This window comes from Globicephala melas, chromosome 1 (assembly GCF_963455315.2).
Source record: "Globicephala melas chromosome 1, mGloMel1.2, whole genome shotgun sequence".
Lineage (NCBI taxonomy): Eukaryota > Metazoa > Chordata > Mammalia > Artiodactyla > Delphinidae > Globicephala > Globicephala melas.
The window spans coordinates 186,908,491-186,932,886 of record NC_083314.1 but is presented as its reverse complement, the minus strand read 5'-3'; the positions used below and the strand labels follow the sequence as shown (position 1 = coordinate 186,932,886).

General features: G+C 58.2%; 1 protein-coding gene across 2 annotated transcripts in view; it reads left to right on the top strand.

The window, feature by feature from the left end:
• The window catches only part of PRKCZ (protein kinase C zeta), a 97,995-nt gene that overhangs the window by 17,357 nt on the left and 56,242 nt on the right, over window positions 1–24,396 (top strand). The window contains exon 1 of one of the 2 annotated variants that reach the window (XM_060284128.2): window positions 4,304–4,674. The exons of the other annotated variant lie outside the window; for it this stretch is intronic. Coding sequence (XP_060140111.1) covers window positions 4,665–4,674 — 10 coding nt within the window. The 5' untranslated portion in view covers window positions 4,304–4,664. Of the gene's footprint in view, window positions 1–4,303; window positions 4,675–24,396 lie in introns of those variants that run through there. 2 annotated transcript variants of the gene reach the window in all.

Genomic DNA, 24,396 nt, shown 5'->3' with positions numbered 1-24,396 from the left:
GGCCCCTCCTCCACAGGGGCTCTTCCCAGGGACCCGACTCCAGCCTGGGGGCTGGGGGTGACTGTCAGCTGCAGCGAGCCCCCAGCAGGGCGGCCTCACTGGGAATGTTGGGTAGTGACTGTGTGTGCCTGGCTGGGAATCAGGCAGGTGTCCAGGCAGCAGCCACAGCTCTGCCAGTGGAGCAGATGACGAACCCGTTAGCTACTGCCTTTCCTTACCTGTAAAACGGGGTAATGGGACTGTGAATCAGACACTGTTTGTAAAGCGCTGAGACCTCCGTGGAGCGAGTGGTTATTCAGAGTGTTTTAAAGGACAGTTGGGGGCACTTACAGGGCAGAATAAATGCAATAAACGAAGCCCTCTCGGTCACTCGGGAGTGTCCCTGTGGGTGGTGAAGTTGGCCCCAGGAGGGCTTCCTGGAGGAGGAGTCTCGTTGGAGGCCCTGTCACACGGAGTTAGCCGTGGACACTGCGGGTGCTCGAGTGACCCCCGGGAAGGGGTGTGGGAAGGAGGGCTGCAGCGTCAACACCAGGAGCCGGCCGGGGCAGGGCTGGCGGGTCTGGACTCAGCCGGGCTTCTCAGTCCTTAAAGGCCTCGGAGAAAATGCAAATCTGGGGGTTTGGTGCTGGATCCCGTCTTAAAAGCCGCCAGTGTCCTGCGAGGTCCTGGGAACCTGGCGCTGGCAGGCTGTGTGCTTCGTGTCATGGGTCCCGGCCTGTCCACACGCTCAAGTGACAGAGGTGTCCCTGGACTGTTGGGTGGGCTGGCTGGTGTAGGAACCCCGCTCCAGCCTGCTCCCAGGGAGAGGCGTCCCACATTCAGGGGGGCAGGCAGTGCTGCAGAGGACCCTGCTTGTCACCTGGGTGGCCCTTGTGTGGCTCTGGGGCCGAGCCTGGCACCCAGGGCAGGACCCCCAGGGTCGGGGAGATTGTATCTGGGCCAGGACCCTTCAGGTCTGGAGGTGGTGTCTGGCTAGGAGGATGACGGCTGGCTTTGTCTGCAGCTGTGCCCCCTGCCAGCCCCTGTGGGCTGGGCCAGGCTTCCTCACCTGTCAGGAACCCCAGGCCTTTGGGGGCTTCCGACGCCCTCTTACTCCCAATCAGTGGCAGCGGCGTGGGGGTGGCAGCCTGGCCCTGCCCTCCCTGCAGCTGGGCCCCAAGCCATTTCCTCTCCTATTCTGGGGCCAGAAAGCTCTCACAGCCTGAGGTGTTAAAGGCAAGTACCTGGATACACGCGAGTCAGCCTATGGGAGAGTGAGCGGAAGGGAGACTCACCTGGGCTCTCACCTGGGCATGTACGTCCGGAAGCCCAGAGGAGTGGTGACCACGGAGTGGGGCCGGGTTGGGGCTGGTGGGGACAGCCATGGGCTGCAGGGGCCACGGTGGGTTGCGGGGGAAGGGGCATCCCCGCCAGTGGCTGTGGGAGAGGAGGGGGCTCAGGCTGGGCCCCCTGCCCACCCGCCTCTCTCGTTCACGCTCCCACCCGCTGTGCCCGGAGCTGCTGTCCCGCCTGTTCTCTGGCTCTGAAGCTTCGCGTGCCTCCCGGACACACGCTGGGCGACCACCCAGAAGCAGAGCTGGTCCTGGAGGGGCCTTGGCTGGGGCACGTCTCCCGCGGCCACGACCCACCAGGGAAACCAGGGGTCGCTCCGTGCGATGGTGGCGGCTCCTGAACGCGCGTGTTTGTGAGAGCCCAGAGGGCGGTGCCGCCATGCTGCCGGGTCCAAACCCCGGCTCCGGGCAGGTGAGGCAGCTTCCTGTGCCTTGGTTTCCCCTGCTGTGAAAGGGGTCTGGAGTGACCGCCCCCTTGGGTGCTGTGTGGGCACTAGCAGAGCTAGAAGGGCTCCGGGAACGGGCCGAGTACCCAGCTCGCCGCCTCCCCTGCCCCCGCTGGTGGATCAAGGGCGAGGAAGTTGCCCCCGTCGTGCGCTCACGGCCACCCAGCGTCCTCAGAGTGAGAGGACGAGAGCGAGGCCCAGCGTGGGTGGGGGGCTGGGGGTGGGCCAGGCGGTCGAGCAGGTGTGGGTGGACCGGTTACCACCGAATCCTTCCAGGAGGACGGACGCCTGCCATTGCCTGGTGTTTATAGGTGTGTGTACTGTTTTATTAACAATCCAGTTTCAGGAAATTCTGTGGCGGTCCAGTGGTTAGGACTCTGCGCTTTCACTGCCAGGGCCCGGATTTGATCCCTGATCGGGGAACTAGGATCCAGCAAGCCCTGCAGAATGACCAAAAAAAAAAGAAAAAAGAAAAAAATCCAGTTCCGTTCAGCTTTGTCTCAAATTATCTGCAATAACCCGGAACAGCTACTTTTCCACCTAAAATGGACTTCCGGTGAAATGCAGTCTCCTGGTTCAGCTTGGGTTTTCTAGAGTTCTGCAAAGCTGGGTGTTTGGAATGACTGGAGGAGAGATGGCTGACGGCAGCAGCGGTGACACCAACGCGTCTTTTGCGGGTTCTCCCCTTGGACTCAGGATAAATCTGCATTTCCCATCGAAGCCCACTGTGGATGTGATGGTTCCGCGATTTTATAGTCTTAGGGTTATGCCAGCTTCTCCTGTAAAAGCCAAACGATAAATATTTGGGGCTCTTTGGGCCATTTAGCCTCTGTCTTGGGCTCTCGGCTGCCGTGTGGTGTCGAAGCAGCCCCAGTACGGCAGCGGGGGAGCAGGGCTGTGCTACCGCGAGGTGTTCTCGATGGGTACTTTCACAGCTTCTGGGGACTTTCTACTCCATTGGCGCTTCTGGAGTTGTACTGAGTTTCAAACACCCTCGCACGGTCACTCGATGCGGGTCAGAGAAGCTCCACGGTGACTTCCGCCCGGAGCAAGGGAAGGAGCTGGAGCCCAGACCCAGAGCTTTGGCGCGGACTCTGTCGGGAACACAGGTAAGCGTAGACTCCTGAGCCGGCTGCCTGCCTAGAATCGATCAGAGGAGGGAGGCCTGAGGGTGGGGGAGAGAAGTTTCCAGCATGTTCCGTGCCCCCAGCGTGAAGCCTGGCCACACAGCCTGAGCACAAGCCCTAGGGGCTCCAGGGAGGGGAGCCGAGTCCCCTCGTGACTTTGGAATTGGAGGGAAGCCTAAAGCCGGCCAAGGCCGGATGCCGGGTGTAGTGGGTCCTGGGGCAGGTGTCGGAGGTCCGGGGTCCACTCTGGCCACGGCCGGCACGACACAGGCCGCGTGGGGGGCCCACCTCCCACCTCAGCCTGGAGCAGGTGCGGTTCCAGGCTGGTCACCCCGATACTTGCCTCCTTGGGAGCTCGGTTCCCCCATTTCTGCCCTTCCCGCTGGCCCCCCACCCCCCCGAGTAGCAGCAGCATCAAGACACACCTCCTGACCTGGGTTCGCTGCCTCATTGACCGGAGCCAGGCCTCTCTCCTTCCCCTCCCCCCGGGCCACAGTGCCCAGGCCTTGGGACCCGTGAGCATTCACGTTGGACCCATTCTTGGCCTCAGCGATGCAGGTCGGAGGTCACCCGCATGGTGGCCGCGGCATCCCCGCATCCCGGCCGGTAAGCCTGATGTGGTGGCCCCAGGCCCCGCCGGGCTCCGTTCCCCATGGACGCTGCGTTTGAGCAGCTCCGGGAGGCCGAGCCGCTGCCCTGGGCTCCCTTCAGGTCCATTTCAATGCAGAGATGCTTGTGGTCCTGTGACGTCAGCTCCTCGACATCCAGGCCGTGTTTTAGCTGGTGCCTCAGCTGCCGGCTCCAGCTTCCCAGGGGAGCCGGGTACCACCCGGGCCTGGAGACATGAGGAGGCAGGGATGTGAGAGGCGGGGGACAGGCCGGCCAGCCTTCCTTTAAATATCTCCCCTGGTGTGTGAGCCCCCCTTGCCTGTTGTCGGGTCCAAGGGGAGCAGGGGGCAGCGTCGGCACATTCAGGGAAGGAGGATGCCTCCTTTCGTGCCCACTGCTCCGTAGAGCATAAAGGATCCGGCCGAGGAGGCAGTGGAAGAAAGCCCGGTAAGTGATGCGCATCTCCCGGCGGGGCAGCCGCGATGGTCCGCGTCTCGGCTGTGTGGCACCCGGCCTGCAGCCTCCCTGCTGCACAGATGCTCCAAACACAGGCGCGCTGGTGCCACCGGCCCCGGGCAGGGATGTGGCCGCAGCAGCTCCGAGTGCGCAGGGGGAACAGCGCCGAGGGGTGACAGGTTTTAGAAAAACAAGCCCCAGGGGAGCGTGCCCAGCGAGGGATGCGGCTGACGCGGGGGGAGGGGGTGGGTGGGGAGGAAACCTGCCCCTGAAATCGGACGGTACGTGACCGAGGCCCGGCCGCGCGGCTGGTTGGCTCTGGGAGCAGCCTCGTTTTCATGTGGCAGCCTGGCCGGGGGGCCCTGCTCTCTCCCTGGGAGTTTTGCTGCCGGGGCTTAGCGGCGAAGGGTCTGGAGTGAGCGTGCATGTGTGTTGCCTGCTCTCCGCTCCGCGTTGCTGCCGCCTGCGTGTGGGCAGCGCCACGATGGGGCCGCCCGGGGCCCCCGGCTGCCCAGGCTGCCCGCGGCCGGCACCTGTTTCCCAGCCCTGAGCCCCATGCGCAGAGCGGCTGTGCTCCCGCAGCCCCGGCGGTCCTGGCTCTGGCTCCGGCTCCGCGTTGAGGGCAGGCAGGTTGTGTCGGCGTCTGGCTTCTCCGCCCGGGCCTGGGAGGTCGGCGGCCGGGTCCCTGTTCTGACATGACTGGAGGTAGACTCGGACGCTCCGGGGCTGCACGTAGCTCGCGGGGAGGTGGGGATGTGGGTGCTTTTCTGACGTCCATTTTGCAGAAGGTGTTTTTGTAAAAATCAAAAACACCAGCAGGCAGCCCCCGCCCACCCAAGGCTGGTGGGGAGCAGGGTGGGTGGGCTGCTGGGTGGTGGGTTCCCCCCCATGTGGACGGTGCTGGGGTGACGGGGAGGCTGTTCTGCCAGAGCCACCCCTCCCCCAGGAGCAGAAGGACTGTGTACCGGCCACCCTGCAGCCAGCCCGGGATGCGGGGGTGACTCATTTGTTTTGGATCCTAGAATCAGAACGTAGGGTGCATTGGAGGGGTGCATGGGAAAGGGAGATGGAGCGGGTGTTGGCGCACACGTGCACCGGCCAAGGAGCAGAAATTAGCTGTGTCATAGTTTCTTCAGGATGTCTTGGCCTCTTTCCTTTCACGCGATCACACGCTGCCCGTGCAGGGCTGGTGGGACCCTCAGGGCAGACACGCTGCCCAAAGACCCAGGACGTGACTTCCAGGCCTCAGGGTCTCGGCTGGGTTTAGTCAAAGCCGTGAATGGGGGACAGGTGGGAGGAGTGAACGCCCCCAAAGCCACAGCCATCCTGTGTTGATGCTGCCAGGTGGGGCAGTGGCAGGGCCCACCTGTATCCATGTGGCTTCACCACTCTCCTGTCTCTGCTGCGTCAGCCACGACGGGCCGCCTTCACAAAGTTCAGAGCTGCTGACAGTTACGTAAGGAGTGTGAGCTCCGTAACCTTCCAGACTTTACTGCCAGGGCTGCCTATTTATCAGTCGGTCACACGGAGCGGCCGGGAGCCCCTCCGGGTGGATGTCACCCTCCGCCCCCCGTCCCTGGGCACCGACCTGGGGGCCCCGTCAGGGTCGTCTGTCGTCCCTGCGGAGACGTCCTGCTTCAGAAGCTCCCCGTGTTCCCGTCTTGTTCCCTTTAACATTTGAGCAGTGGGGGGGGGGGGTTGTGTTTACCCCCCAGGACGGAGCGGATCCCATGCAGTCCAGCCCCCTGGAGGCCCATCCTCCTCGGAGCTCTGGTCAGAGGGTGTGCCTGGCTCAGGCTCCAGGCCCCACTGAGCATCCGAAGGCCTGGGGAGCAGTTGTTTCCTGCTGTCTTGGGGCTGTCATGGGGCTGTCGTGGCGGGCGGAGGATGCCCTAAGCGCTGCCCGCCAGAGCCAGGGCCCAGCAACGCCCAGCCCCGCGGAGGACCAGCCCTCTTTCCGGGTGTCGTGTCTCTGTTTACATCACAGAACAGAGAACGATTCTTTTCCATGTTTCCCTGCCTCACTCTCTGGGAAAGGCGCGTTTGGGGGCTGGCGGGGCTGGCCGCCCCCTTGGTGGATCCCTGCTGCCGCTGGGCCTTTGCTCGTCTTTTCCCTCCACTTTTGCAGGGCAGGCGGGGCTTGGGGCTACGGCTCCACAAGGGTCGGATGGGCGTTTCATGTTCTAGTGGGGTCCCCGGCTCCCAGCCCAGGGGTGGGCACCAAGCAGGCTCTCTGTCCACAAGAGCTTGTTGCTTTGTGGGAGGGGCAGGAAAAGCTTTGTCCAGAATCAGCCATCTGCACCAGTTACCCAGTGTTTGAGTTGTTTTGGTCACGAAATCATGGCTGACATCATCCGATCGGGAGGTGGCGCCACAAAGTCCCCGCCGTGTGTGTGGACGTGGCGGTTTATTTTAGGATCGTCCTGAAATGTAGAGTAGGCCACCTCGTTGGTGCCTGGCTGCTTCTCCTCCGTGTCTCTGAGGCCTCCACCCAGGCCCAGCCGGATCCTGATCCCCCCCAGATAGCCGAACCATGAGCCGGTGGGTCCCCGTTTCCTCCAAGAGAGATTCCAGATCAGGAGAGGCAAGGACGCCGAGTTGACAACTAACGAGCCTTTCTCGGTAGTTATTTCAAAGGTGCCGAACCGTGGTCTGACAGCTGTGGAGGCTGTTTCAGCTTCATTTCAGTCCACGATCATTTATTGGGTGAACAGGAGATCGTACACGCGATGCTGGGGTGGGGTGGGGTGGAGGGGACCCTGAATTTGCATTTTATTGTTTAGTTTGCATGTGTCTGGTCTTTTCTTTTTAATTAACAAGTTTATTTATTTATTTATTTATGGCTGCATTGAGTCTTCATTGCTGTACATGGGCTCTCTCTAGTTACGGCGAGTGGGGGCTACTCTTCGTGGGGGCGTGGGGGCTTTTCATTGTGGTGGCTTCTCTTGTTGCGGAACACGGCCTCTAGGTGCGTGGGCTTCAGTAGTTGTGGTGCGTGGGCTCAGTAGTTGTGGCTCGTGGGCTCTAGAGCTCAGGCTCAGTAGTTGTGGTGCACGGGATTATTTGCTCCGCAGCATGTGGGATCTTCCCGGACCAGGGCTCGAACCCACGTGCCCTGCATTGGCAGGCGGATTCTTAACCACTGTGCCACCAGGGAAGTCCCTGGTCTTTTTTTTTTTTTTTTAAAGTTTATTTATTTGTTTGTTTTTGGCTGAGTTGGGTCTTTGTTGCGGTGCGCGGGCTTCTCATTGCAGCGGCTTCTCTTGTTGCGGAGCACGGACTCTAGGCATGCGGGCTCGGTAGCTGTGGCTCGCGGGCTGTAGAGCGCAGGCTCCGTAGTTGGGGCGCGTGGGCTTAGTTGCTCCGCGGCATGTGGGGTCTTCCCGGACCAGGGCTCGAACCCGTGTGCCCTGCATTGGCAGGCGGATTCTTAACCACTGTGCCACCAGGGAAGCCCTCCCTGGTCTTTTCAAAGTCTGCTTTTTTGCCTGTGTCTTCTGTGGGAAGTTTAAGAAGAGTTGACTTGTGGCAGTGGGGAGCATCTGTGTGTGGGTGCGGCGAAGAGCGCCTGGGAGGGAGAGCTGGGGTCAGCACCCCAGGGCTGCCCTGGTCAAGTGGCCCCGTGGCCCCCTGCCCTGCGCCTGTTTCCTTTTCTGTGATGTGGGCTTGTTGAGAGGATGGAACAAGGTTGTGTCAAACGTGGAGGAGCTGGGCATCCCATCCTGGTCAGGAGATGCGCATGTGTACAGTTTGCGTTGTATATTGTTTCCATACTTGCATTTAATTTTGAGTGTTATGTTTCTATTTTAAGGTGTTGGATAGCCCATGTGGTTTAAAGGGAGAGGACAGGTGTCGCCACCCCTCTGCCACCCTTGGCATGTATTTCCAGATTTCCGGATCACACTTTTCCGTTGGGGGTGTTACTTGTTCCGCTCCGCCTCTGGACACGTCAGCTCAGCTCTCCCTCCCTCCCTCTACCCCCAGTAGGGTTGTTTTGTCATTGACTGTATCTCGTGGTCACGAGCCACCAGCGTTAGACTTCCTGTCTTGTACAACTTGTAGTTTTTCTTGCTGTTACTACTTGTCTTGATTTTCGTCCTTGCAGTTTTCTAGAAGTCCTGCCTCATATTTGCCCATTATCTTCCCAGCGCAGGGACAGCCCTCCCGGGGCCCCCCAGGCCCTGAACAGCATGCCCAGGACCTCCCTTTGCCTTCATCCCTCAATCTCCTGCCACTCTGCTCTGCCCGCCGCCTCCATCCCTGGCTCCCCTGTTCCCTTTCTTGGCTTCATCTCTGGTTAAGACGTCCTCCAGAGATGTTCTGAAAGAGGGGCCCCGGAGTTGGGGGTGGGAGGTAAGGCTTTAGAGACCTGGAGTGGAAGTGCTTTTACTTGAGTGGAACATGGGTGATAGTTTAGCTGGGTATGGAAGCCTGTTAGAATCGCCCCCCTCAGCACCTTGGAGGAACCGACTGTGGTCCACTAGTTTCTGGTCTGATGGCAAAGTCAGAGGCCATTTTGATTGTTGTGTGTGTTTTTGTTTTGTTTTTTTTTTCTGCTGAAAGTTTCTAGGATCTTTTGTCTTCTGTATTCTCAGGTTTCACGATGATGTGCCTGGATGTGGGCCTTTTTGTCTCTTGTGCTGGAACTTTCAACGTGGAAACTCAAGGCATTCCTGATGGGAAGGTTCTGTTCAGTTATTTCTTTCTTTTTTTTTGCGGTACGCGGGCCTCTCACTGTTGTGGCCTCTCCCGTTGCGGAGCACAGGCCCCGGACGCGCAGGCTCAGCGGCCGTGGCTCACGGGCCCAGCCGCTCCGCAGCACGTGGGATCTTCCCAGACCGGGGCACGAACCCGCGTCCCCTGCATCGGCAGGCGGACTCTCAACCACTGCGCCACCAGGGAAGCCCTGTTCAGTTATTTCTTTGATGGTTCACTTTTGACGGTTCTGTTACCTTCTCTTCCCACTGATGGTTAGTTGGAACTCTTGGACTGGTTCTCTGATTTTCTATTTTCCACTTCTTCTATTTTATTTTCTAGGTGATATCTTTAATTTTTCTTGTCCAAACCATCTACTAAGTGTGTTGTCTTGTCCTTGTTTTTTAACTTCCAAGAGCTCTGTTTTGTTCTCTGAAGGTTGCTTTCTAGAATAGACTGTCCTGCTCTTGTTTCAGAGCTGGAAGATCAGTGTTTCTTTGAGGTTATAATTGTGGCAAGAGGCCGCATCATGTGAAGTGATTACGTGAGTCACTGAGCACTTCTCTGGCTTTAAGGCTTCCCAGGCATGAATCCTTTAATCCTCGTGCTGCCCTATGGGTACCTGCTATTATTGTTTGTGTCCCGTGGAGAGAATGCCACCCAAGGCACGGAGAGGTCAGGTCATTTTCCCACAGCACACAGCTGTGCCTGGTGGAGCTGGGGTCCATCCCCCGCAGGCTGGGCCCAAGTCCAGGCCCCTGCTCAGACCCTCGTAAATGGAGCGTGACTGTGGGTGAGAGTCCTCGCCACTTTGAGAATCAGGTGCGTGAATGAGGTCCAAGCAGAGTAGGGCAGGTGCAGGAGGAGCTGGTGTCTTCCTTCTCCACGCGTTCTTCTGCCCTTCCCACTGCGTGTCCACCCAGCTGCTTCTTCTTGGCTTGTATTGCTAGGAGGTTTCCCCCGGCCCCCATGACCCGTGCTCATCTGCCCATGGGGATGACTGGTGCAGTGTCCTGGCTGGGCTGCTCCCGGGAGGCCGGGGGTCTCAAGCTGGGTGACCAGGCTGCCGTCATCCCCCCCAGGCTGGGCCCTCATTCTGCCCGCCTCCAGGGTGAGGCCAGGGGTCTCCTCCTCAGAGACCAGGAGCCTCTGAGTTGAGGCCTTGGGGGGCTCCGCCCTGCCCCGTCTCCTGTGACCCCCGGTCGGCCGCCCATCTCCCAGGGTGCCACGCGGTGCCCCTCTTCCCACCCCCCCACCCCCGCTCCTCTGCTGTGACGGGTTTATCGGTGCTTTCCTTCCTTCGACTGTGGTCTTGGGAGGGAAGTAGGAAAATGATTGTGTTCCTGCTGCTGTTTTTACCTGGATACCACGTAGGTGATTCTTTCCCGAGGCTAAATTATGCAGGAGAACCAGCGCTGGGACAGGCCTTCGCGGGTGGGTGTGGGCGAGCGTGGGCATCTGGAATCAGCCTGTCCGAGGGCCCGAGTGACCGTGGGACGGAGGATGCGGGGCTGACGGCGGTGTGGGGTGGTGTGGCCCCCCGGCGAGGGGCAGCGGGAGGCGGCAGGGCTGGCGCGTCGCGGGCGCTTCCCAGCAGTGGTCTGTGCGTGTGAGTTGATAGACGTTATGTTTTAGAACAGGCTTGGGGTTAGGGAGAATTGGGACGGCGGCACGGGAGCCGGTAGCACCAGTGTACACGTCAGTCACAGCTAAAGATCCCACGTAGGCACGTTTCCACGAGCTCGAGCCCCACCTCACTCGGGATTCCTCAGTTTCCCCTCGTGTCCTCGTCATCCTGGACCCCACATGACATTCAGTCGTCACGTGTCCTCGGGCTCCTCTGGCTGCGACAGGCCTCGGATGCCTTTGGTTTCTGTGACCTTGGCCGTGTGCAGGAGTGCTGGCCAGGTGTGGGTCGACTGCCCCTCTTGTCTGATGTTTGTCTCATGTTTTTCTCACACTTCGACTGGGGTCAGGGGCTTGGGGAGGAGCCGCGGAGGCGCCGCCCTTCTCATCACATCACGTCGGGGCACCTGCTCTCACATCACCAGGTGACATGGCCTCGCTCACCTGGCTGAGGTGTGTCTGCCAGGTGCCCGCTGCAGAATCCCTCTTTCTCCCTTTGCATCCTCTCCTCTGAGGAAGGTTGTCAGCACAGCCCATCAGGAGGGGAGGGGGCGTCCCTGCGGATTACCTGGACTCTTCTGCTCGGGGTGTTTGATGTCCCTTCCATTGCTTTCTTTCTTCATATCAGTCTGGACTCACAGCTGGTGGTTTTGTACCCAGGATTCTCATCCAATATGACTTTCTTCTTCTGTTGCCCACATTGTTCCAGCTTCGGCCACTGGGAGCTCCTCAGGTGGGTCTGGGGAGTGTGAGGGCCAGACCGCTCCCCAAGAGGGTGGTGCTGGGGGCTCAGGGGTGTGAGGTGGACCTGGAGCCCCCGTGGGTGGTGAGGCAGGGGGATCTCTGACCCCCATAGGTGGGGACACAGGCTTTCCCTCCGTCCCTTCACCCAGGAGAGACGGTGAGGGCAGGAGGGCACGAAGGGCAGCATGCTGGTTGGCCTGTTACGGTGGCTCAGCTGCCGCTGTCGGACGCGGGATCTTCCCGGCGAGCATGGTCTGTTCTCTTCCGTCCTGTCCTTCCGTAAAGCAGTGATGGTGACACAGGCCCAGCCCCAGCCATTGCGGCTCCAGGTGAGGCCCCAGGACGGACGCCATGGCAGTGCTGCCCTGGGAGAGCCCAGGCGTGTTTCTGGCTGCTGACCCGACGGGCCTGGCCCGGAGCAGCTGGAAGCAGCTCCAGTCGACGTTGGTGGCCGCGCGCCCCGCTCTGGCGCTGTTTGGGGAGGGGCCCCGTGCAGGTGACCATGCGGGGGGTCTGGGGCTGCCGAGCGGCCGTTCAGGACGGACCCGGCAGATGGCATCCCTCCAGGAGCAGGTCCGTCGGTGCCGTGTGTACCTTGGCCGCTGCGGAAGGTGGATTCACGTGGAGGCTGTAACTAACCGACCCGTGAGTGTGAGGTTCGCTGGTTGAGCGTCCGGTGACTGTTTTGTGATGTCAGCAGCTGAGCGCTGGGAAAGGCTACGTTCATGCTGGTGTCCCTTCTGCCAGTCTGCCTGGTGTCAGCGCTCCCACTGCGGCCGATCCCCCGCCGCCCAGCGACCCGACCGCAGGCAGAGCTGGGGGAGACACGCGGTCATCTGAGAAGGTCAGCAGGGAGACACGGACACCGGGTCCCAGCAGGTAGCTCAGGAAGTGCTACCTGTCCCCGGGCCGGCCTCCTTCAGAGTGGCACCCGTGGCCTTTGACAGTCGGCGGGGGAGCCAAGCAGCGAGCGGCTCCCGGGAGCGGCCCCGCAGACAGCTGGCAGGGGCAGCACGCCCACCATGGCGACAGGACCGGATGTGAAGCCGCTGTGAGGGTTGTCACACTGTGGACCCTGGTCTTAAGCACCTCCTTCCTGGGTTAGCATTTCATGTCTCGCCTGAAAGCATCTGGGTCTCAGAACGGACCCCCGGACCACGCACACCCTCGCCTCTCACCAAGCTGTGCTCTCGTCGATCACGTTCTTTCCAAATCCTTTGTCATCGGAGCTGCCTCTCCGAGCCAGTGTCACCCACCAGCGGTCCTGCTTCCAGCACGGGCGCCTCTCAGGTCCACGGAACGAGAGGAGGTCCGCGGTGGAGCCTGTGGCCTGTGTCCCCCCATGTGGTGTCGGCGTCCGTGGGAGGGTTGTTACTGTCGTGGCGCTCCCGAGGCCGTTTTCTCTTTCCATCGCTCCCTCTACCGATATCAGTAGGCATTTTATGCTGTAGGGAAGAGCCGTCCCTGCTCCCCTCCCTGTTTAAAAACAATTTCGTACCCGCATGGGGTATGACATTGAGGGGTTTTCTAAATTGTGAGTTTATTAAAATCCATTTCTGTCATTTCTTTTGAGGCTCTATTTGGCCGGCAGAGCCTGGGGAAGCGGCTCCCGCCGGCTTGGGGCGCGTTCCCACCAGCGTTTGAGGGCGTCCCCGCTTTCTGGTATAGTCGCCTCTGGGGTCAGCAAGCACGGTCCCGGTTCCAGCCCGGAGCTTCTGTTGCCCTGAGGACCCAGCCTCCCCGGGGTGGGGGAGGGCCTTTAGAAGCAGGGCTGGGTTCCATGCGCCCCTCACCCCCGGGAGTAGGACTCGAGCTCGCGCTCTGACCCTCGAGCTCCCACCGGGACTGGAGCTGCTGCGGCTCCGCCCGCCTCCGTGCCTCTCGGGCTCTCTGCCCACGCACCGACCCGGTTCCCTGGCAGCCTGGGTCCTTGGCCTCTGCTCCCCCGACACTGGTTCAGTTCGAGCGCGGCTCCCAGGGGTTTACCGAGGTTCCGTTGTCATCGTCCCTATGGCTGTGTCTATGCAGTACTCAGTCGGGTTTATTTATTTCTGTCTGCACTCAGTTCTAGGGTGTGTTCCTCATCCCTATTTGTTTATTTTATAGAAGGGTTGTGTAACACATGAACATGATTCAAAAATAAAAACAGTGTGCAGGGGCTTCCCTGGTGGCGCAGTGATTGAGAGTCCGCCTGCCGATGCAGGGGACACAGGTTCGTGCCCTGGTCCGGGAAGATCCCACATGCCGCGGAGCGGCTGGGCCCGTGAGCCATGGCCGCTGAGCCTGCGCGTCTGGAGCCTGTGCTCCACAGCGAGAGAGGCCACAGCAGTGAGAGGCCCGCGTACCGCAAAAAAACCCAAACAAACAAAAAACTGTGTGCAAAGATTCCTGTTTGCTGCCCGCGTACAGCAAAAAAACCCAAACAAACAAAAAACTGTGTGCAAAGATTCCTGTTCATGTACCTTCGACCCATGTGCACCCAACTTCAGTAATTTTTTTGGCTTGTTCCTGTGTCTCTTTTTGTAAAAATAGGTGTGTGTGTGTGTGTGTGTGTGTGTGTGATTTACCCTTTTTCGTTGCACAAAGAGTAACCTAGTACACGTACTCTTCTCTGCTCGTGCTTTCTTACTCTTGTCTGCTATTATACACACACGTGTATATGTATTTAGAATGAGAATAGAAATATAAATAAATGATAACTCCTAAAATACTGACAGCATCGCAAAATCTAGAAAAATCACTAATTAGACTCACCATTAAATATCTGCTTGGCATGATTCTATAATACGTTTCTCCCAATATGTTCTAGCTGCAAACATTGTGATTGCCTTCTCAAGTGACAATTTTGCAATATTCCCTATAGAGAAACCTCAAAGATAATTACCTCCGTCCTTCCTGTCAAACAGTTGACAAAATTTTACTTTTCGGCCATTTAGAAAATCTTCTTTTTGGCCTCACAAATTATTATTGGAAACATCACGTCAATTTTTAGGATTGTTTTCAAATTTGGGAGAGACCTCAGTTTCTTTCACTTAAGGTCTGTAAGACTTCAGAACAGTTCAGATTTTCTTGTACAGTGACTCATCTTACAGATTCTTCGAGATGATAATCACGCATTTACCGTTTTGCTGTCCAGGTCCTCGCTGTAGACACACATTGTACGAATTCTGTGTAATCTTCATTCACGTTGTAGTTTTTAGAGATGCTTGAAACGTGTGACTTGACTCAGTATTTCTGTAAACGCGTGAAGCACAGCGCGTCACCCAGAACTACCGGCAGCCCCCAGTCCTGCCACAGGTTTGTACCCACAAACGTGATGATGCTTTAAAGCTATGACGGGGGCGCTGGCCATTGTCCTGCAAAGCATCTGGGACCAGTCAGACCCCTGAGCATCAGACACCCCACGTCCACCCACATTCCTGATACATCTTCTTCAGTTAGCCGTGGCCAAACAACACATGGTATAAAAATTACCATCTCAACCCTCTCTCTGATTCTCTTTATTAAGATTTTATGTTCTAGAGCAGTTCTGGGTTCACGGCAAAATTGAGAGGAAGACACAGAGTTGCCACACCCGCCCTGCCCCCAGGCACGGCCTCCTTGTTACCAGCACCCCACCAGAGGGTACACTTGTTACAACCCACGAACCCACGTCATCACCCGGAGCCCGTGGTTTACACTGGGGGTCACTCGTGGTGGTGTGCGTTCTGTGTGTCTGGACAAATGTATGATGACGTGTACCCACCATGACGGTATCATACAGAGCAGTTTCCCTGCCCTAAAAATCCTCTGTGCTCCCCCGTTCCCCTCTCCCTCCCTCCAGCCTCTGGCGGCCGCTGATCCTTTTACTGTCTCCATAGTTTTGCCTTTTCCAGAACATCTTATTGTTGGAATCATGTCATGTGTAGCCCTTTCAGATTGGCTTCTCTTCTTGAGTAATATGCATTTAAGATTCCTCCATGCCTTAGGGCTTCCCTGGCGGTCCAGGGGTTACGACGCCATGCTTCCAATGCAGGGGGCATGGGTTCGATCTCTGGTTGGGGGTCTAAGATCCCACATGCCACGTGGCATGGCCAAAGTAAATAAATAATTAATTGATTAATTTAAAAGAAAAGACTCCTCTATGTATTTTCATGACTTGAAAGCTCATTTCTTTTTAGTGCTGAATAATATTCCACTGTCTCGAAGGACCACAGTTTATTTATCCATCACCTGCTGAAGGACACCTTGGTTGCTTTCACGTTTTGACAGTTATGAATAAAGCCGCCAGAAACGTCTGTGTGCAGGTTTTTGTGTGAACGTAGTTTTCAGCTCCTTTGGGTACATACCAAGGAGCATGACTGCTGAATTGTCCGGTAAGACTATGTTTAATTTTGTAAGAAATCACCAAAACTGTCTTCCAGGGTGGCTGGTCCATTTTGAACTCCCACCAGCAACGAGTGCGAGTCCCTCATCCGTTGGTGCACATCCTCACCAGTGTTCGGTGGTGTCGTGTTCTGGATTTTGGTCATCCTTACAGGGCCATCTTGACCATTTTTAGCGTGTGGTTCAGAAGTGTTAACCGTATTCTCATGTTCTACAGCAGATCTTGAGAACTCTCTCATCTTCTGCTTTTAAACGAAGAATTCTGTGAGAAACAGGAGATGACAGATAGGTTTGGAGCATCGTGGCTTATAGGGTTAAGGCCTTGTCATGGGCCAACCGTGTCCACAGCTGGGAAGGGCCCCACGACCAAGAGAGCGGTGACGTTAGCACCTTTGGACAGTGGCCTGAAATGCCAGGTGGTCCTTGCAGCTTATATGCCACCAATAAGACCTTTGCTCCGAGGGATTTTAGTGATTCCCTTATTTTTGCATAGTTTTTGTTTGTTCATTTTGTTCTGTTTTGGTCTCATCATCCAGAAAATGTTGGTGTCGTTACCAAAGGACTATGAAAAGATATCCGAGCAATATGTCTATTATGTCATCAGACAGATTTACTGTGGGCAGAGTGAGTAACTCAGAGGTGCTTTTTCCTCTGAAGCTGGCATTTTGGGGAGTCGGGGGTACCATCTTTCTGCTCCTGTGTGGGGAGGGCGTGGCTGCTGGAAGTGACCTGCCACGGAAAAACGTCTGACCTAATGGGGTGGGCACCCGTCCCGTCCGGCCGCCGAGGAGCTGGCACTGGTGTGGAGGCAGTGAGGACGGCGTCTGGGCGGCCGCAGCAGCGGGCGGTCTGGCCTCGAGGTGGGGCTACGGGGACAGCGGTGAGGGGCGGGCTGCTTGGTGGCTGGCACGTGCTGGCCGCCTGGACACGTGGCTTGAAGGCGTCCTTTGTTCTGATGGGGCGGAGCCAGTGCTGAATAGCGGCTTTCTGTGCGGCCGCCGCAGCAATGAGGGCTCTGCCTTGGATGCCCCCCCATTCGAATTCCAGTTCTGCTGTTTCCCTCCTGTGTGACCTTAGGAAGGTCGCAGCCTTTCCTATGGACCTGGTGCAGCCTCCGCCTCCCTCACCTGGATAACCCTGCCCCCTGCAGGCGGAAGGGGCCTGTAAATGGGGTCTCACTGGGCCGTAACCCCCTGTCACCACCCCACCCCGTCTAGCCGGGCTGAGGGGGCCCTCGCTGTGGGAGTCCCACCTCCCTCTGCAAAGGCAGCTCACGTCAGGAGGGCTGCAGGCCTCCGCCCTCCCACCCCCGTCTCCTTCCCCATCCCATTGCACACCATCCTTCCCCCCCGCCACGAAAACTCACACCCCCCCCCACCGTTTGTCTTCTCCCCCGGCACCCAGGCTTTTGTGCTGCCCCCCACCCAACCACCAGGGTGTGGCCTCTGTGAGGGTGGGGTCCGCCTGCTTCCACCTCAGGTGTGTCCTCCCTGGGCATTCACTGAACAGGCTCCCACGAAGATGTCCCCCCCTTAAACCAGAGGTCCCCAGACCCTGGGACCAGTCAGCGATGGGCTGCACAGCGCTGCCCACTGCCCGGGAGCACTGTCAGCCCCGCCACGTGGCTCAGGCCGCCGGAGCCTTGAGCCAGCCCGAGGCCGGGTCACGTGTGCCGCTCGGCGTCTCGGGAGGGTCGCTGGTGACTGAGTGGACGGGAAGGCAGCACTGTGAAGACAGGACTGTCCACTTTGTATTTAAAACAGCATTTCTGGTTGACAAGCAACACGTGTTGAGTACAGAAAATTTGAGACACGCAATGAAATGGAAGGGGAAAATTTTGAATTGCCCCTTATGTCGCTCCCTGGCGAGCGTACCATTTTAAATTCTATTCTAGCCTCGCGTGCTTACTAATATTAAGGAAATACGGAGGCGTCAGGTTAGTTTAAATTCCTCCCTGTCTTCAGCTCACGGTTCGGGACTTGGCCGTGGGCGGGCAGGCGCTGGGGTTCGGGCTGTGCATGTGGTGACCCCGGGGGTGGCGGGTTCCCCTCGGCCGCTGCGCCGCGCCGGCCCCTCTGGTCCACTCTTGGTTTCCTGGGTGCAGAATCCCAGATGAGCAATCATGCTGTCAAAGAACATAAATACGTTTTTATCATTTAAAGTCTTGTGAACCGGCAACTTCCCTGGCGGCCCGGTGGTTAAGGCTTCGCCTTGCAATGCAGGGGTGCGGGTTGGATCCCTGGTCAGGGAGCTGGGGTCCCACGTGCCTTGGGGCCAGAGAAGCAACACATCAGACAGGAGCAATATGGTAACAAATTCAATATAGACTTTAAAAATGGTCCACACCAAAAAAAAAACATCTTTAGACATAAGTAAATAAAAATCCTGTGAGCTGCTGGCGCCTGTCACTGTGTGTTCGGGTGCGCTGTCACCTGAGCGCGGGCATCCGCCTCCCGGCTTGGGAGATGGGACACAGCGATGGTGGTCCCTGGGTGCCACCCCCCACATTACCTTTCCAGTTTTTATTCCCTTCCTGAACTTTCTGCATGGCGAAGAGTTGACTCTCCAGCCGGGCAGTTGGAGAGTCCATCGCGCGTTGGCGTCCTCACGTGGGTGAGGGGCTGGGCGGGTGTCTGTACTGCCGTCCATCATCTGACCGACCCCCGGGGACTGTCCTGTCACAGGGGCCTTCGAGCTGCAGCCTGGCCGGGGGAGGCCAGTGTTCCCCTTTCGTCCCGGGCCTGCCCCGGCCAGGGGAGGAATTTAGCCACTTTGTCCTGACCTTTCTGAGACGTGGCTTCTACGTGTGAACTGCGTGTGGACCCTGGGACTCACGGGTGTGTGTGGGAAGGGGCGAGAGGCGGGTGGTGGGAAGAGGACCCACGTTGCTGAGTTGATTATGTAAGACCCTGTTTCAGCCCTGTGGGGAGAGGGGCCGGGGAGGCCGAGGGCGAGTCTAGGGATTTGGGGCCTGTCTCTGTCAGCTCAGCTGCTGTAACAAACATACCCCAGGCTGGGTGGCTCAAGCAACAGGAATTCCTCACGTTTCTGGAGGCTGGGCGTTGGAGACCTGGGTCAGTTCCCGGCGAGGTCCTGCTTCCTGGGCTCCCGCCGTGTCCTCATGGGGCCGAGAGGGCTAACTGGTGAATCTTCCTCGAGTTTTAAGGGCGCTAATCCCATCATGGGCCCCACCCTCATGACTTCATCTCACCCTAATCGCCTCCCAAAGGCCCTGCATCCAAATACCACTGCACTGGGGGTCGGGCCCCCCCCAGATGGGTTTGGGGGACACGGACATTCTGCTCATGGCAGGCGTCCAACCCAAAGGCACCGGGAGGGTGTGGAGGGTCCAGGCGGTGTGTCTACAAGGAGCAGGGATGGGAGGGAGGGGCCTTGGAGAGCAGAGAGGTCACCAGGACACGTGCTCAGAGGGGCTGCGTTTTGTGCAGTGTTGGAATGAGGATGTGAGTGTGAGGATGCCCAGGGGTTGAGGTCAGCCGTGGAGACTCCAGGCTCCGGGGGTTGCCTCCTGTCCTGCAGCCCCTCCCCCTGTCAGGGTCTGCTTCCTGTCCCCCCGCTGCTGGGGCGGGGTGACTTAAGCCGCCCAAGTTTATTCTGTCTCAGTCTAGAGCCTGGTGTGGGCAGGCTGGCTCCCTCTGAGGCTGAGGGAGGGTCCATCCGGCCCCTCCTGGGCTTGGAGACGTCGTCACGCCCACGTGGTGAGCTCCCCCTGCGCCTGTGTCTGAATTTGCCCTTTTTATAAAACCACCCGCCATTTTGAGTCAGAGCCCACCCTGTGACCTCATTCTAACTTCAGACACCTGCAATGACCCTATTTCCAAATAAGGGCACATTCTGAGGTGCTGGGGTCAGGACTTAGCATTTGGATTTGGCCTGAACAGTCCCCGCAGAGGTTGAATCCTGGGGTCCCCGTAGGCTCACAGCCTGGCAGGTCTGCAGTCTTCATGGCCAGCTGTCCTTGGTGTCCTCTTCTAGTTGGGAACCAGAAGACTGCCTGAGGATTTCTAGTGGGTGGTTTGTGACCAACCATAGAGGACCCCGCTGACCAGGGCCCCAAGCCCAGTGTCCCCGCAGGATCCATCACACCACCCGGAAGACACGGCGTGGCTGCGACATCCTCCCCTGCGGCCACCCCTTCCCGGACAGGAGGCCCTGGTCGCTGGGCAGAGTCCTGAGCTCACGTGGTCTTGAAGAAACACCCAGGGCTTCGCTAAGGAGGCCCTTGCACATGTAGGAATGAAGCTTCCAGCCCCGTTTCATGTGCACAGTGTGTGGTTTGCTCTCTGGACCTCACGCAGCCTAAATGTCCAAGGTAGAACCCACCCAAATATTTCCACGATATTAATTTGACTTTCTGTATAAGTTACAGAACCTCGTTTCTCTTGACGTTATGATCTAAGCAGATTATTGAATACACCTTGTAAATACCGCTTTTAAAGACCACCCAATGTACCATCACCTGGATACACTTTAATAAAAGGGTCGGAGAACTATGGGCCACACACCAAATCCAGCCCACCGTTGTTTTTTGTTGTTTTTTTAAAATTGTAGCAAAGTACACTTAAAACTTACCATTTTAACCATTTCTGAGTGTATAGTTCAGTAGCGCGTTCACACTGTTGTGTAACCATCACCACCATCTGTCTGCAGAACCTTTTCATCTTCCCAAACTGACACTCTGCCCCCGTTAAACACTCTTCACCCCCTCTCCCAGCCCCTGGCCCCCCCCCCCCACTTCTGGCAGCCACCATGTGAATCTGAGTCCTCTGGGTCCTCTAAAAGTGGCATCATACAGGACATGTCCTTTCGTGTCTGGCTTGTTTCAGCATTGTGTCCTCAAGGCTCATCCACATTGCAGCGGGTGTTGGAATTTCCTCCTTTTTAAGGTTGAATAATACTCCCTCCTGTGGATGGACCACATTTCGCTTATCCGTCATCCACTGATGGACACTTGGGTTGCGTCCATCTTTTGACTGCTGTGAATAATGCTGCTCTGAAAATGGGTGTACAAATACCTTTTCGAGTCCCTGTTTTCAGTTCTTTTGGGACTATATGCACAAGTGGAATTGCTGGATTGTATGGTATTCTATTGTTAGGTTTTTGAGGAACCACCAGACCATTTTCCGTAGGAGCTGCGCCATTTTACGTTCCCACCGGCGTGTACAGGGTTCCAGCTTCTTCACATCCCCACCAACACTTGGTATTTTCTGGGTTTGTTTGATAGGAGCCACCCTGTTGGGTGTGAGGTGGTGTCTCACTGTGGTTTTGACTTCGTTTCCCTGGTGATCAGTGACGCTGAGCATCTTTGCTCGGGTTTGTTGGCCATCAGTCTACTGTATCCTCTTCGGAGACATGTCTGTGCAAGTCCTTTACCCATTTTAGAGTCAGGTTGTCCGCCTGTGTGGTGTTGGGTTGTCCTGGTAAGTGTGCAATGACAGACCACAAGCGTGCACATTGGGCCCCGCCTTCTCCTGACCACGTCACCCGAGCAGAGCAGGGGCGGTCCGAGGCGTTGGCTTCAGGGTGGAGAGCAGACGTGCACCTGCGATGTCAGCGCGAAGGTGGACCGTTGTTTTCCTTCTCTTTTACGTCTTCTGATATTTTCCAAGTCTTTCATCAGCTTATTTTTATAGCATACAAGTTCATTAAGAAGGAAAACGACTTGTGTGGAGGAGGAAGTCTTGAATCAGGAGGCAACGGAGGGCCTGTGAGTCACTCCATCCCCACGGGGACGTGGGTCTGGGGCAGCATGGCTGCAGTAAGACATTTCCCTGCTGCCCCAGACCCTTGCCTCCCGTGGGGTCCGCCCGTGGCAGCTGCACCGTCTGTGTCCAGCCCTCCCCGGATGCCCCATCATTTCAGCACTCCCCCGCCCCCAGCATGTTTTCCTATGTGCGGCGGCTCCTGGGAGAACAGAACGAGATGCAGTGAGCCTGGGACTCTGGGCCGTCTGTGGGGTGATGGGAGAGCCTGGGGGGCTCGCTCAGCTGCGAGGAAGGCAGGCAGCGGGGTCCCACTTCGGGGCCAGCCCAGGGGGACAGAGCACAGGGCGGCCAGCACCTCCCTCTGCTCCCGGCCTCCCTGGGGGCGCCTGCTGGTAAGTGCAAACCACCTCCTCCGCTTTGGGGCCTTAAGAAGCACTAGGGTCCCGTGCACCTGAAGGTCACGGGCTCCTTTAGGACGGAAACTTCCCTGAGCTCCACGTTGATGTTCTTGGAAGTGAACAGAACAAGCATAAATTATTCACGGGTTTTAGCTGATCTGTTTTTGTACAAAGGGAGCTTTTACATTAAATTTTTTTTTTTTTTTTTTGTGGTACGTGGGCTTTTCACTGTTGTGACCTCTCCCATTGCGGAGCACAGGCTCCGGACGTGCAGGCTCAGCGGCCATGGCTCACTGGCCCAGCCGCTTCGCGGCACGTGGGATCTTCCCGGACCGGGGCGCGAACCCGTATCCCCTGCATCGGCAGGCGGACTCCCAACCACTGTGCCACCAGGGAAGCCCTGATTTAATTATTTTTAAGCACTAAAGAATGGTTTAGCTGGAGGTGAGCAAGGTGAGCGGAGGGCGAGGGCAGTGGGGGGCGGGTCGCGGGCCGGGGGTCCAGGCCCCTGTGCTCAGAAAGGAGGGGCCGGGCCGGCTGGCGGAGTCAGGCGGTGGCTCTGAGTGTCAGTCCCAGCAGCTCCAGTATCATAAACCTCACGGGCCTCAGATGCACTTGCTCCCCACATGGGTGGGGGAAACACCTGCTGCTCCAGGTACAGACCCGGCCCAGGACGCACAGGGGTGCCGTGTGACGGATCATTGGAAACAGACGCACAGAGAAGTTGCAGCGCCTGCGACGGGTCTCCTGCTATGAGGGAGGCTGCAGCTCGAGGCCCGGGACCCCCAGCCTGTGGGGAGGAGGCAGACGGCCCATGGGCTACGCTGGCAGCAGCTGTTCCCTTGCAAAGTGTCTCCTCCTGGGGATGGACAGGCACGGGCGGGTGTGGACACCGCGCGCACATGGCGTGGTCGGGCCTGGATGCTGTGTAGACAGGTGTGGGTGAGTGTGGACACACTGTGGTTGTGGATAGACAGACGTGGATGCCATGGACAGAGGGACCTGCGGTACTTGGGCCCCCTGTTCCGGAGACCTCCCCACGCTTGGAACTGCACTGGGCACGGCCGCCTTGGTGGGGGTGGGGGGTGCCAGGTAATCGCAGGTGTGGACACGGATGCTCACCTGCAGGCAGGGTTGTGGGCACGAGGTAGAGAGGCCTCGGTGCTGGGTCCTGGTCCACGTGTCCCTCTCCCAGTCTGACTTTGGGAACCACATGGACACCTCTTTGTCCCCAGCCCCTCGGGTGACCTCCCAGCTTGTCACATCGGTGCAGCCACGTTCCCTGGGAGCCCACGCGTCCTCCGGAATGTTCCCTCCGATGCGCGGTGTTGGGGTTTTCCTTTGCCATCACCTCCCCCACCTCCAGGGGCAGCACCTGTCTCTGTCTCTGGACCCCGTCTTTGGCAAGAGATGGAAGAAACCTGGTTCCAGTCCAAGCTGCGCATCCCAGGCCCGTGGCCTCATCCTTGTGTGTGAAGGTGCAGGCCCACGGTGTGGACAGCAGTCGCCACGGGGTATGGGGTCTTTTCTGAGGCTCCTGCCGCGGCCTCCTTTCCCATCCTCGGCCCCTGTCTCCCGTCTTGGCTGTTCTTGGCCTTGAATTAATTTCTTGCTTTCCAGTCATTTTTCTGAAAGCTCGGTTTTGAGCTCTTTTCCTCTCGTGTCTATAACAAGCTCTGCCTGGATCCCCCCGGGCCCCCCACCCGTTTGCATATCTCCCCAGGCCACCACCGAGCAGGGCCAGGGGCCCCGGCCGTCAGCATCTGACTGCCTGTTGGCGGCTGTGGAGAAGTGGCTCCTCTGTGCCTTCGAGCCTGGGGCTTCAGCCCTCGGATGGGGCGGGCTTTCCGTGTGCCTGGGCCACTCACGCGAGATCATAGGTCCCTGAGGGCCAGGGCAGCACCAGAGGCCCAGCCACCAGGAGGCCCAGAGCGCGGGCCTTGGCATCCAGCTGCCCCTACTTCCCACTCCGGTCTTGGGTGGGCCACCTCTTCTCTGGGCCTCCATTTCATCTCCAGGTGGTAGATGTGGACACAAGGCACTGAATCACGTGGATTTTGTGGGGATTAAATGAAACAGTGTGTAAACATGCCTGGCACCAAGCTTGTCTTCAGTAGGTGCCGGAGCCCGTGTGCTGATGTTGATGTATTCCTGAGTGGTAGGTGACAGTTCTGGAGGAAGCGGCTTCGGTGCACTGCTGCCGTGGTGGTTCCACGGGAATCAGAACGGTCCTGGGCTGTAAGTCGCAAGTCAGGGAACGTGGAGCAGCGTCCCCTGCGGACGTCAGGTTTGCTCCTGACTCATGGCTTCTCGCAGACACCCAGGGGTCCACTATGACCTCAGTCTCTGCTGAATCCTCAGCCGTGCGCGCGCGCGCGCGCGCACACACACACACACACACACACACAGACACACACACAGACACACACACACACACACACACACACACACACCCGGGGTCCTCACACAGACGGGCTTCCTTCCTTCCACGTACCTGAGTGGCGGCCCCCGGATGCCGGGTCGGGCAGATGCTGGGAAAACCAGTGCCCTGGAGGATACACTCCCGGTCTCGCCTGGTTAATGAGCAGATGTGCAAAATGAAAATTTGAAGTTCCAGCTTGTAATTAACGTAAGTGGCACCAAGGCGGAAACACTGGGTAGTGGGGCTGGTGCGGGGGCGAAGGAGGTGCCGGGGCGGGGCGTGGTGTGGCCCCTGAGGCGAAGTGCGGAGGACCACCGACATGGCCGTGGGCCGGGGGTTCCTGGGGGGGCAGAGGGCGGGGAACATGGCTGGTCAGAGGAACTGGGAAGACCTGCTGGTGGAACCACCCAGAGAGGTGAGGGTGAGGGTGGGGGCCACACAGGAGCCTCCG